This window comes from Macaca nemestrina, chromosome 1, assembly GCF_043159975.1.
Source record: "Macaca nemestrina isolate mMacNem1 chromosome 1, mMacNem.hap1, whole genome shotgun sequence".
Classification (NCBI taxonomy): Eukaryota; Metazoa; Chordata; class Mammalia; order Primates; family Cercopithecidae; genus Macaca; species Macaca nemestrina.
In genome coordinates, this window is record NC_092125.1 from 12,308,284 (window position 1) to 12,323,071 (window position 14,788).

The following is a 14,788-nucleotide window of genomic DNA, read 5'->3' on the forward strand; positions in this document are numbered from 1 at the left end:
CCTTCAGAAGGGTGGCCAGCAGCAGTCCCCACGAGACGGGCAGTGCTTTCCGCCTTTTCTCCCCTCTCCTCCTCCCCAGAAGCAGCACTACTCTTCCTCAAGTGCTTTCATATTCTTCCCCCTCAACAAAAATGTGTGTTTGGAATAGTATCTAGAATATGCTACTATATGAGAAAGAAACAAAGTAGCAGAACACTATGTTTAATGCAATTGTATTTTTAAAAAACAACACCCTCAAGCTTTTCCAAATAACCAACCAATCCTATATCTAAGTTTCTATATATTTAGAAAAAACACAGGGAGATACACATCGAAGTGTCCACACTGGTTATGGGGGTTAGAGGTGAGGCTGAAGGTGGGAAGAGAGAGACTCAATTGTACTTTACATTCCTCTGAATTGTTTGACAAGGTCTAGTAAATGTGGATTATTGAGATAATTTTTAAAAACCAAGAGACTGTTATAGGTGTAATATATGCATGAGTGTGTTTTTAACAGGCTTCTCAAGGAAAGCTCTAAAAACTGATAATAAGACAGACAAAACCAGTAACACTTCATCTGTTCCATCTTCCTAACAGTATCTCCACTCGTAAACAGGAAGCAAAGGACTACAAAGCCTTAGGCTATGAGAACTGAGCTGGAAGATGGGCATTCATGCATAAGCCAGTGAGTCAAGAGCCATCTTTCGGACCGGGAAGGCTGGGGTATGGAGTGGCAGGGGGGCCAGACCATGGCCCTGGGGCAGATGAATGAACTCCATGGCCTTCTGAGACCCTCCTGTTTTATGCCTAGTGTATGCTCAGGGACCAAAGATCCCAAATCTATTTAACTCTTTCAATCTCTCCAAATATCGATTCATTCACTAGACTAAGCTTGTCCAACATGCAGCCCAGGAAAGCTTTGAATGAGGCCCAACACAAATTCGTAAACTTTCTTAAAACATTATGAGATTTTTTGCAGTTTTTTTTTTTAGTTCATTAGTTATCGTTAGTGTTAGCGTATTTTATGTGTGGCCTGAAACAATTCTTTTTCCAATGTGGCCCGGGGAAACCAAAAGACGGGACACTCCTGCACTAGACGGCCTTAGCCTTCATTTCGAGTGTCCTCGGGGTACAGTTTCGGTTCTACTCATGCTACTGCAAGTCACTGATGTCTGGAAAAGCCATAGGGTCATTTCCCCTCAGCGATGTTTTCATGAAAACATGGAAGTCCTGAGCTAATGAGCTACTGCTAAGTCCTCCACTGGTTTGTAGGAAATAATAAGGGCTCCTAGATGGGTTTCTGAGACATTTCAACTCCTGAATGCTTTCTAGCAAAGGTGGCTTTCCTAGGAGATGATTTACTTATTTGGATGCAAAAGGCATTAACCATATATGAAGAGACCGATAAATCAGACTTTATAAAAATTAAGAACTTCTGTTATCCAAAGACAGCACTAAGACAGCAAAAGGCAAGCCAGATTAAAAAAAATCTATTCGCAACATATGTATTTCTGATAAAGGGCTTGTAACTACTATAAATTAAAGAATGTGTACAAACTAGTCAGAATAAAGCAGAATACCCAATTTTTAAAAATATTTAAAAAGCATATCCAAATGGTCAATATACAAATGAAAAGGTGTTCAACATCATTACTCAGCAGAGAAATGCAAACGAAAACCATAGCAAGGTATTACTACACCAATGACGAGCGATAACACTGAAAAGGATGTGGAATAACTGAAACTTTCACAATTGCTGGTGGCAGTGTAAACGGCTACAATTACTCTGGAGAACTATGTGGCAATAGCTAATGAAGATGATCATAGGCAGATCCTATGATCTGGCAATTCTGCTTCTAGGCAGAAATACACATACATGTGCACCAAAATTCATAAGCATAAGTGTTCACAGCAGCATTGTTTGTGATAGCCCCAAAGTGGAAAACCCCAAATGTCCACCAACAGTAGCAAGAGTCAATAAGTCACAGCACATTATACAATGGAATACTACGTTGAAAAAGAACAACAACAAAACAAACGACTATTGTAACAAGGCTGGGACCTCAGAGACTCAGAGACATGATGTGGGGCAAAAGAAGCCGGACACAGGAGAACACATACAATATTGACTCCACTTATATAAATTTGAAATGCAGGCAAAACCAATCTATGGTGACAGAAGAAAGAACAGTGGTTACTTTTGTTGGAAAGCATGACTGGGTGGAGGAACCTGGTGAGGTTCCTAGGGTGCCATTAGTGTTCTATTTCTTGATCTGGAGGTGGTTACATGGGTGGGTTCCCTTTTGTAAAAACTTGTCAAGTTGTACATCTATATGATTTGTGTACTTTTCTGCATAACTGCTAAACTTCTGTAAAAACACTTACTTAAATAAGAGAGCCTGATAAAGCAAGACTTCAGATCGAAGACCTCTTCCACTGTCACTAATAAGAATGGAGTCAGAACTGGGAAATTCTACACTGAAGTGCTTGGAGGTTGCACGGGACTCTGTTTTCCAAAGGCTGTTCCAGCACCGCAGTGTAGAAGGGAATTGTCCCCGGGAAGCAGTGCTACCTACTGGCTCTTATTTTCCAAGTAATTTCCCAGAAACTGCAACAGGTATGGAAGAGAAGAGAACCAGAAGAGGCAGGGCTCACAGAGAAACAAAGCACTGGAGAGTCGAAAGAAACCTTAGGCGGCCAGCGGTCCCAGCTTTCTACCTTCAGGCCAAACACATTTACGGTTTCCCAGACAACGAGAATAGATATTTCGCAGTAACTGAAGAGATGTTGGTGATTTCCTATCTCATTAATTCTAATTTGATGTATCAGGTTATAACTGTTAAGAATCATTAACAAGCTAATTTTGCCAATAATGTATCTTGAGAGGCTAGTCGCGTTGCTTCTCAAAGTTTTTTTTCTTTAATCTGGTAGCTTTTACATGGTAAACAACAGAATGGACTATTTGGTAAAGTTCCAATTTGCACAAGAAGCAAATTTCTGAGTATAGTGTCCCACCATATAAAAAGATTCTTTTTTTGAAGCCAGCATCATATTTACATAACATGTAACGTATTTTAATTATATTCCTTTAAATACTTATTTATTCTACTTTACAATTGATATTAAAGTCTTTCATTCTGACAAGTCCTTAGGTCCTCTTACCATTCTCTTCACTAAGCTTGTCGTCAATTACCCAAGCTCATGCTCATCAAAACCCATTATTAATGGGTGGCCATATCCCTTGAGACCAAGTCTGCCACATTTCCTGGTACATAAGTCCTTTGTGGAAAAACAAACCCTGTTTTCTAACGTTAGCAATGACAGTCAAACTATCGAATCCTTCAAGTATGAAGAACAGCTAATGGATAAAAGACACATCATACTGTTTCTACTGATGAAGATGACTCATTCAAATTGTAAATGGTATGATGGTTAATTTCATGTATAAACTTGGCTAGGCCATGGTATACACTTTTTGGTTAACCACAACCTAAATGTTACTGTGAAAGTATTTTTTTTAGATGTGATTAACATTTATCAGTAGACTTACAGTAAAGCACATTATCCTCCACTTACGTAGGTGGGCCTCATCCAGTCAACTGAAGGCCTTTAAGAGACAAGACTAAGGTCCCTTGTTCACTCCCCAGCCCTGCAAGGAAGAAGAAATTCCACCTCCAGACTGTCTTTAGACTCAAAAAATCAACTTACCTGTGTCTCCAGCCTGCAGATTTCAGACTTGCCAGCCTCCACAATCACAGGAGTTAATTCTTTAAAATAAATCTCTTTCTCTCTCTATATATAAACATATCCTATTGATTCTGTTCCTCTGAACAACCCTATACAAATTGGTTGAATGTACAGTTGTTTCTAGTGCAAAAGGAACTCTGGCATACCTATAACCAGATCTTTATTGTATTTCTGCATTAGAAAAATAAACTAGATGTTGTGGGACCATTGAGTTCAATGCTCCAGTATGATAATGCTCCCTGAGAAAGTGAACTGTACGTGGCATAAAAGGTCTAGCACCCACAGTTAACATAGCACTTACCACATATCACTATGATCATGATCCCAGGAAAAATCTGGTAAACTGAATAATTATCATGTGAACAAATTTGAACTTTCTCATCTTTACATTTTATACCTCTTTATGTTGTTAACCCAAAGGTTCCCAAAAAGCTCCCCTTTCAACTCCCCAAAGTGACCACTTAGTTCATTCTTGCTAGATGGGCTTTCTGTCTCCAAACTACTACAAGGTTAGAGTTCCTTCAAAGGAACCTATAATTATTCAATCAGACACCTGCTTCAAGACAGTGTGGGCAAAAGTTCAAAAAACACAGCTTCTCCACTCAGTTTAATTTCACAAGAAGAGTTCATTACAATTCTCAGGAACTGAATCGGAAGTGAGAGCGTTAAGAAAAAGATTATTGCAAGCCAAAGAAATCCAAGAAAAAGCAAAGAACAGAAATCACAAAAAAGTTTCCGATAGCATGCTCTGAAAGTATTCTGGCTCTCACCCAAGTGAACGCCAGAAAATTTTTGTGTTTATATAACAAAAAGTCAATGTGCTAAACATAAGAGAAAATCCAAAACAACACAGGTTTACCACTGTTTTAAACACTGGCATTTGAGAGAATTTGAAGTGAGGACAAAGCTCATTAATATAACTTACCTTGAAGTGGTTGCTCCTCCAATCAACAATGGAATCTTTATAGCTAATCTCTCCATTTCCTTGGCAACAAAAATCATTTCATCCAGGGAAGGAGTGATGAGTCCTGACAGGCCAATTATATCTATTATTTTTTTTAAAAAAAAAAAAAGGACAAAAAGGACAGTGAGGATGACAGAAAAAAGAAAAGGATGAAGAACCATTTTAAAAACTTTGTAATGAAGACCAAAAGACCTAACACGAATTCCCAATTCCTTTCTTGTTTTTTTTTTGAGATGGAGTCTCATTCTGTTGCCCAGGTTGGAGTGTAGTGGTGCGATCTTGGCTCACTACAACCTTTGCCTCCTGGGTTCAAGTGATTCTGCTGCCTCAGCCTCCTGAGTAGCTGGGATTACAGGCGCCCACCACCAACCTTGGCTAATTTTTATATTTTTAGTAGAGACGGGGTTTCACCACGTTGGCCAGGCTGGTCTCAAACTCAGACCTCAAGTGATCCGCCGGCCTCAGCCTCCCAAAATGCTGGGATCACAGGTGTGAGCCACCATGCCTGTCACCAGTTTCTAATTCTAAGACATCTTTTCCGACTGGGGAATTTCAATTTACTGTTTGCTTTTGGTAGTAAATAAGATTTATAACTTAAGGTTGCAATACTTGCCATAGTTTTAGGAAGCCATGCAATAGAAGGTATATTTAGCTCATGATTTCCCAGACTTGAATATATCACAGTGTGAGAAGAAATATAAAAATGACTACACACAGAAAAAAAATCTAATACAACTGTCCTCTTATAAGAAGTCTGGGCCGGGTGCGGTGGCTCAAGCCTGTAATCCCAGCACTTTGGGAGGCCGAGGCGGGCGGATCACAAGGTCAGGAGATCGAGACCATCCTGGCTAACACGGTGAAACCCCGTCTCTACTAAAAATACAAAAAAAAAACTAGCCGGGCGAGGTAGCGGGCGCCTGTAGTCCCAGCTATTCGGGAGGCTGAGGCAGGAGAATGGCGTAAACCCAGGAGGCGGAGCTTGCAGTGAGCCGAGATCGCGCCACTGCACTCCAGCCTGGGGGACAGAGCAAGACTCCGTCTCAAAAAAAAAAAAAAAAAAAAAAAAGAAGTCTGTCCCCATTCCCCATCTCCAGCACTTGGTTCCATAGTTACTCACTCTCCTCTCTCAACCCCATTAGAAATAGCAACAAAAGCAACCTTGTGCAGGAGCTGGCACTTGATTGTCTGTATGTCCCACAGATCCCTCACAGGCATCACTATTCACTGACAGACAACTAGGGAAATGACAGGCACCTGGGGATACCACATTTAGAGAAATGCCCAAAGTACAGTTGCACAGTACCTGCTTTGTGGTCAAGAGCAGCTTTCAGTATCTTATCACATGGAGTCATGACTCCTAAATCAATAACTCTGAGGCACAGAAATGAGATATGAGAAAATTAATGAGAGCCCATTAGAGACAAAACTGAAACAAACATTTTAATTTCAACCATTAAATATTGCTCTAATGCCTAGAATCAACTTTAAATGCCCACTACATATTAAGGATTACCACAACTACCATTTATTCAGTACTTACTACATATATGCCAGGCACTATGCTAAGCTTGCTTTTAAACAATTTTACTGACTCATCATTCACAGACCATACAATTCACCCATTTCAAGTGTGTAATTCAATGGTTTCTGGTATGTTATTTTTTTTAATTGTGGTAAAACATATATAATATATACTTCTCCATTTTAATCATTTTTCAATGTACAATCCAGTAGCATGAATTTCAGTTACAATGTTGGGCAACCATCACCACTATTTATGTCCAAATCTATTTTATCACCCAAAGCAGAAACATTATAACCATTTAGCAATAACTACCCCTTCTTCTCTGGCACCCTCTCTACTCCATCCCCTGGTAACCTCTACTCTACTTTCTTTCTCTAGGAATTTGCCTAATCTAGGAATTTCATGTAAGTAGAATAATACAGTATTCATCCTTTTCTGTTTGGCTAACTTCACTTAGCACAATGCCTTCAAAGTCCAACCATGTTTCGAGGCATGTCAGAAGTTCAGTCTTTTTTAAGGCCGAAAAATATTCCACTGTATGGAGATACCACGTTTGGCTTATCCATTCATCTGTTGAAAGACACTGTGCTAAGCTTTTTGCATAAGCAATCTCTTTTGCTGTTGTTTTTGAGACAGGGTCTCACTCTGTCACCTAGGCTGGAATGCAGCAGTGTGATTACGGCTCACTGCAGCCTCAACCTCCTGCCTCAGCCTCCAGAGTAGCTGGGACCACAGGCATGCCCCACTAAACCCTGTTAATTTTTAAAGTTTTTGTAGATAGGGTTTCCCTATGTTACCCAGACTGGTCTCAAACTCCTGGGCACAAACGATCCTCCCACATCGGCTTCCCAAAGTGCTAGGATTACAGGTTTGAGCCACAGGGCCCAGCCTGCATAAACGATCTCATTTAACCCTCATAGTAACTCTATAATGAAAGCACTACTATGGGTCTCATTTTAATGAGAAGAGGCCCAGAGAAATTAAGCAATCTGTCTAGTCACACAACTAATTAGAGGCAGAGTTGGGATCGAATCAGTATCTCACTCCAAAATCCGTTATCTTATCCATTTAGGCCAATAAAAAGAGCTAGGGAAGCTCCTCAATAAATATCTGTTGAACATGGAAGCCAATGGGGATGATCATGAAAAAGAGGTCAGGTCCTGCACATGAACAGCTGTAAGGGAACTCTGGTTACTTAAGGCAAGAAAAAGAGGGAGAATGATTCAGGGTGCAGGTCACCGAGGGCAAGAGGGCAAGACTCAAAGGAAAGGCTGACTCTCGGGCACACAGGAGAGACAGAACAGGCCCTGGGGCAGAGGAAGCCTGGAGCACACTCTCAGAGAACAGAACAGTGCCAGACAAATTTCAATTCAGGGAGGAGACAGCTTCCTGGAACTCAGAGGAAACAGGAATGTCTGCCCCGGAAAATGTTCTAGGAATTACCTCTATTTTAGATTTACAGAGTACCCTTAATGTCATTTTGGTAATTTAATCTTCTTCTATTTGTTAAAAGATACTGAAAAACGCATGGCATGCATTTTTACTCATTTCATTACATCAACAATTCTTAAAATTAAATAGGCAAAAACGTTTAAATAACAAGAACAAAAAAGAAGGTTTAAGACCTACGACATGACATATTGGCTGGTAACAATGGGTGCTGAACGCTGGGGCAGGAAGGGGACTGGCTTCTTACTATATGCCCTTTCATACCACTGGATTTTTAGCTTGTACTCCTATTACTTTTTTAAAAAGAGTTTAAAAAAAAAAAAAACTATGACATATGGAACCTTCAACAAAAAGTAAGACATCTTCAAATCAATGATAAGTATATTCAGCTTTGTTGGCACTAACTCGATAGCAAATGCACGCTGGAGGTGTTAATGATGTATAACCACTGCAGGTTACAGCAGGAGGAGACGGTACCACACACTTTTTTTTCTTTTTAACATATTGAAGAAAGTCTAGTACCTGGATCTTTTGTTAAACAATGACTAAGCATAGACTGTCACATACAACACTAGGAAAAATAGCATATTGCTTTTAAATCAAGACAAAAAGGCATATATTTCAAAGCTGATTTTTTTAACATTGTATGTTTTAAAATTCAACTAAAACTCATCAGTACGATGGCAAGAATCATCTTGCTCTCACTACTTTTTCTTGTTTCAGAGTGTTTCTCTCAGAACATCTTATACGGATGCTTGCCATGTTTAAGGAAGAGCAAGGAGATTGTTGTGGCTGGAACAGAAATGGAGAAGGAGAGAGTGGTGGGTGATGAGTTGAGAGGAGGAGGAAAAGGCCAGAGCCTGCATAGACTTTGCATCAGAATCACCAGGGGAGGCTTTTCAAAATCAAACCACCTGAAGCTTGGACTCCATTTTCCAGAGAGTGTGATTTAACTGGCCAGGGGTGGGGTCCGGGCAGCTTCCAGATTATACCCACTACACAAGGGCCTTGCAGACCACTACAAGGGCTCTGAGTTTTACTGAATGAGGAGAGAATTCACTGGAAGGTTTGAACAGTGGTGTAAGAAATCTGACTTTGATTTAACAGATTTACTTTGGACTGAAACAAGTCCAGGGTAGAGAAGCAGAGAGACTGATTAGGCTGCTGCAAAAATCCAGACAAGAAGCAGTATAGGCAGTGAGAAGTGGTCAGATCCTGGAAATACTGTGAGAGGAGAACTGATGGGTTACATGTGGGTCATCCGACGAGAGGATGACACAAGAGTTTCGGTTTGAGCAGCAAGAAAAATGAAGTTGCTATTTCTTGAAATAGGGGAGAGCTGGGGAGGTGTTCACAAAATGGTGGCAATTAGTTCTGCTTTCAAAATATTAAATTTAAGATTTCTTTAGATATCCAAATGGAGCTGTCAGGGAGTCAACTGGATATGTAAGTCTGAAGTTTGGGGGAGAGATCCACAGTGGAGATACAATTTGGGACTTGTCAGTACATCAGATGATACTGAAGTAACAAAACGAATGCGACGACCTCAGCCCACCCCAGGCCTTGTTACTCCAGGTGTGCTCCTGTACCAGCAGCACCAGCCCTACCTGAGAGCTTGTCGGAAATGCAGAACCTCCAGTCCAGACCTACCCTAATCAGAATCTGACTTTTAACAAAATCCCCAGGTGACAAGAAGGCACATTACAGTCTGAGAAACACAAACCTAGATAGTGAAGACAAGGAAGAGGTCTGTGTTGAGCCCCAGAACATTTCTGTGTTTAAAGACCACTCCCAGAAGGAGAAATCAGCAGGAGAGAACCATAACCACTGATCAGTGAGGTAAGACGACAACTGAGAACACTGAGCCAGGGGGCCTGGGAGACAAGTTCAATTTCCAGCTTATTAGCCTGCCTTCAAAGTCGTCTTGCTGGGGAAATGGTCGAAGGTACTACTGATTAAGGAGCAATTCCCACTTTTTCCACACATAGAAAATGACACTTATGGTACCGGGATGCACAAAGGAAGTTGCTCATAGCCCTGGGCAATCAATCTAGGACAGAGGCCCAACTCCACTCTCGAGCAGGAAAGAGAATGGGTTTCCTGGCACATCTGAGTTGAGAAACTGCTGGGAAGCTCTGAATTAGAATATGGTGTGGCAAGCACTACAACGAAAGCATTTACAGTGTACTATGTATGGAAGGCCCAAAATGGGTGACACTTAGAAGCATCCTAGGGGGAAGTCTGAAATGAATTTTGAAAAATTAAGTGGGTATTAGCTGAAGGAAACAGGGAAGTCTAGGCAGAGACCAGCACTATGAGGGCCCACAGTCCTGAACCAGCTAGGAATCCCAGGGTATATGAAGTCAGAGAAAAGGGCACAGGTCAGATCCAGCCCTGCCCTCTGTGCCTGCTACCATTCTTCCCACCATCCCTCTCTATTCCCTCTCACCTCTACCACAACCTCCTGTTTTACCCCTACACATAACCCCATCTTCCTTGACTCTCCCTCAGTTTCCCTTTGTCATTTTGAGCCATACCCTATGTCTGTAAGCCTCTCCCTATACACATTCTTGTATTTCCCCACATGGGAAGCTAAACAGAATAAAAATGAATGTTACGGAAGATGTTGATTTTACAGTATTTGTTTTAAAGTGCTTAGAACAGAGGTTGGGTATGGAGGCTAATGCCTGTAATCCCAGTGCTTTAAGAGGCCAAGGCAGGAGGATCACTTGAGGCCAGGGGTTTGAGTCCAGCCTGGGCAACTTTAGCGAGACCTTGTCTCTATAAAAAAAATTTTTTTAAGTGCTTAGAATAGAGCTATGAGAGCAAATATTTAATTCGGCTACAAATCCAGGAAAAAAAAAGTTGCTCTGAATGTTTTAGCAAAGGCATCTCATACTATTTAAGAATACATCGAATTTCAAAAATAAATACTGTAATAATATGAGACAAAAAGTCCTTTTCGTCTCCAGAAGAAATTTAAAAAGGAAAATAAAACTGCATCTGCATCCTTTTAAGGTACCTGATACTTACTGTCATTTTACCCTTTATTTCTCAGTTAACTAAGGTGGCAGCCTATCTGCTGCTCCTGCAATTCACACACGCCACCACAAGATGGCATGTGTTTCCATCCAGTCTACATTCCCCAGCCATGGTTTTCCAACTTGTACTTAAGCAGTGCCAATGGGATCTGTTGCCATTTCTATTACTTTTTTAAAAAAATAAACAAAACAAATTGTTGTTCTCCCCTTCAAAAAAATGGATCCAAAGTCTCTAAATAATTATCAGCATGTGAAGTGCTCAGGAGAGACTGGATTATTATATCCTTGACTTAGGTATAGTCATGTTCCTCACTCAGCTGAATGTTCCAACATTATACAGTTTGGAATTATTTTCATGCTCAGTCATATACTGCTTTTTTACTTATACTAGACAGCTATATTAATAAACACTGGTTATCAGACCCATGTTTAAAAATATTAGAAGTATACCTTTAAAATGTATCTTGAAATAGCATATTTTTCTTACATAATTAAATAGTGTGCATTATCTGTAATAGAAAATGTCCTTTGTCTTTTCCTAGTTATTATTACAGAGTATATGTAAAATTAACCTCAACGGAATTAATCAAAAATATTTCCAAATATTCTACATTATTTCTTGAGGGGAATTTAGAATACAGACATAACTCAGAGATGCTATAGGTTCAACTCGAAACCATTACAATAAAGTATCTCAATAAAGTGAGTCACATGAATTTTCTGGTTTCTCAATGCATATAAAATTTATGTTCACACTATACTGTACTCTATTATGTGTGCAATAGTATTATGTCTAAAAGAACAATGTATATATACCTTAATTTAAAAATACTGCTAAAAAAAAATGCCAATGATCATCTGGGTCTTAAGTGAGTTGTAACCTTTTTGCTGGCAGAAAGTCTTGATGCTCATGGCTGCTGACTGATTAGAGTGGTGGCTGCAGAAGTTTGGGGCGGCTGTGGCAATTTCTCAAAATAAGACAACAGTGAAGTCCTTTGCCACACCAACTGAATCTGACTTTCACAAAAGATTTCTCCGTAGCATGTGATGCTGTTTGATAGCATTTTACTCACAGAACTTCTTTCAAAATTGTAGGCCAATCATCTCAAACCTTGCCACTGCTTTATCATCTAAGTTTATGTGCTATTTATTCTAAATCCTCTGTTGTTATTTCAACACTGTTCATAGCCATCTCAAGAAACTACTTTCTTTGCTCAGCCTTGCTCAGCCATAAGAAGCAATTCCTCATCTGTTGAAGTTGTATTATGAGATTGTAGCAATTCATTTCCATCTTCAGGCTCCACTTTTACTTCTGGTTTACTCTTGCTATTTCTACCACATCTGCAGTTACTTCCTCCACTGAAGTCTTGAATCCCTCAAAGTCATCTATGAGAGTTGGAATCAACTTCTTCCAAGCTCCTGTTAATGTTGATATTTTGACCTCCTCCCATGAATTACAAATGTTCTTAATGGCATCTAGAATGGTGAATCCTTTATGGAAGGTTTTTTGATTTACTTTGCCCAGATCCATCACTATCTATGGCAGCTACAACCTTACAAAATGTAAGTCTTGAAAGTCAAAATTCCTCCTTGATCCACAGGCTGCAGAATGGATGTTGTGTTAGCAGGCATGAAAACAATATTCATCTCCTTGTATATCTCTATCAGAATTCTTGTGACCAGGTGCACTGTCAATGAGGAGTAATATTTTGAAAGGAATCTTTTTTACTGAGCAGTAGGTCTTAACGGTAGGCTTAAAATATTCAGTAAACCCATGCTGAAAACAGATGTGTTAACTTGCACTTCACCTTGTACCATTATATTAGGAGATGACTTCTTTCCTTAAACCTCATGAACCAACCTCTGCTAGCTTCAAACTTTTCTTCTGCAGCTTCTTCACCTCTCTCAGCCTTCACAAAATTGAAGATGGTTGGAGCTCTCTTCAATTTGTTATTGCTCCAACAAAGCCAAACTACTCTGGGTGAGACTCTGGCTTAAGGGAATATTGTGGCTGGTTTAATCTCCAACCAGACCACTCAAACTTTCCTCATACCAGCAATGAGGCTGTTTTGCTTTCCTATCAGTTGTGTATTCACTGGAGGGACATTTTAAATTTCCTTTAAGAACTTTTCTTTTGCATTAACTGTGCTATTTGGTGCAAGTGGCCTAGCTTTCAGCCTATTCCAGTTTTTGACATGCCCTCCTCACTAAACTTAATCATGTCTAACTTTTGATTTAAAGTCGAGGTGTGTGCCTCTTCTTTTCACTTAAACACTTAGAGGACTTCAAGGCCATTACAGAGTTATTAACTGACCTAATTTCAATATTGTTGTGTCTCGGGGACTATGGAGGCCCGAGGAAAGGGAGAGAGATGGGGAATGGCTGGTTAGTGGAGCAGTCAAAACATATACATTGACAGATTAAGTTTGCCATCTTCCATGGGTGTGGTTCATGGTACTCCAAAACAATTAAAACAGTAACATCAATCACTGATCACAGAATAAGGTTTGGAATATTGTGAGAATTAGGAAAATGTGACACAGAGACGTGAAATGAGCACATGCTATTGGAAAAATGCCATCAAGACACATATTCTATGCAGGATTGCCACAAAACTCAAATTTTTACAAAATGCTGTATCTGCAAAGCTCAATAAAGTGAGGCACAATAAAACAAGGTATGCCTGTGTTAATACTAGACATTATACTTGTTTACAACTCAAGTAAAAAAAAAAATATTGTAAAGTAAGGTGACATATTACAAAGTCTCAGCTTTTGGAACCAAAAGCCCTGAATGTGGCTTGACACTTGCTAGCCATGGGACTATGATGAAACCTCTCAAGTTCTCTAAGCCTAAGTTTTCTCATCTATAAAAGGAGAAATACAATAACAGGCAGGGTAGTAGGATCAAAACCATGAAAAGAAAGGAAGGATGAAAGAAAAGAAAGGAAAGGAACCAAAATAACAACAAAAAAAAGATGACAAAGAAAAAAAAATCAGTGATATAAAAGAACTGTATAAATTGGGACATGGTAAAAAAAAAATGGTAGGTAATAGTAGATTCTCGGTGAATACATCCTTAGTTCTATTCAAATCCTCAAATTTGCAATTCTATTGCATCATATCTTCCCCATTTAAAAAATAAATTTTCTCTCTAAACACAACTGTCACTTTTAACTCTCTTTATTTCTTTTATCCTCACAAAGAAAAAACATTGTTATCATTTTGTGAGGTTCACTGCAACAATGATAAAATGCCAGGAAAGAGAAGGATTAGATACAGGATAGTTTGCTAGACTCAGTAGGCTGGGTAATTTTTTCAAGCATACTGGCCTGGTACTGACAGTAAAAGCACACATTATTCCATAAGACAATCTCCAGGGACACTTGTCTACTAGCTAACACCATAAAATTAAACTCACCAATGGAAGAGTCTATGTGTTATCACACACAAGCCAAAGGGATGTTTGACACAGAGTTTGCACATTCACTTGTTTTTGTAAAATGAAAGTAACGTTTCATCAGAAGGTGTTTCTCCAGTTAGACTTATTAGCAAAGATAAGCAAACCCCCAATGCCCAACATATAGCAACTGGGTTTGTTGCAGTAAAAGCCTCAGGCTTAATAAGCATCTTCACAACTGCTGACATTCAGTTCCAGCAGCACCCTGGAGACATGCCACAATGTTCCCTGGCTTCTAAAATGTCTCTACTGGAGAAATCAACATTGCTAGTATAATACTCTCAGCTAAGTATCCATTGATCAAAATAAATAATGATAAAGCACATGACAGTGATATCTCAAGAATCACTTTTAGGAAGTTTACCTACAAATCACTTTCTTCAGTGGCTCCTGTCCCATTATTAAGGCTGAACATGTATCTGGCTATTTAGGCTGAGAAACGGTAAACTTTTTCAAGGAGAAAAGTCAACTAAATCATTTTGGTGTCTCTAGCATAATACCTGGTATGTAGAAGATGATCTATAAACATTTATTAACTGAAGTGAAATTTTAACTGATTGTGATAAATGCAAACAGGAACCAACAACCTCAGGTTTGCAAAGGTAAGCCAATAGCAGAAATGCT

The 14,788-nt window shown here is 39.5% G+C and overlaps 1 protein-coding gene across 3 annotated transcripts in view; it reads right to left on the minus strand.

Annotated features, from left to right (window-relative positions):
- LOC105474621 (5-methyltetrahydrofolate-homocysteine methyltransferase) overlaps positions 1-14,788 on the minus strand; it is a 106,897-nt gene that overhangs the window by 20,625 nt on the left and 71,484 nt on the right. For all 3 annotated transcript variants that reach the window (XM_011729436.2, XM_011729434.3, XM_071073923.1), the window contains 2 exons: positions 5,994-6,061; positions 4,652-4,772 (listed from right to left, as the gene is read on the minus strand). In XM_011729436.2, the coding sequence (XP_011727738.2) occupies positions 4,652-4,772; positions 5,994-6,061 (189 nt within the window). The remainder of the gene's footprint in view (positions 1-4,651; positions 4,773-5,993; positions 6,062-14,788) is intronic.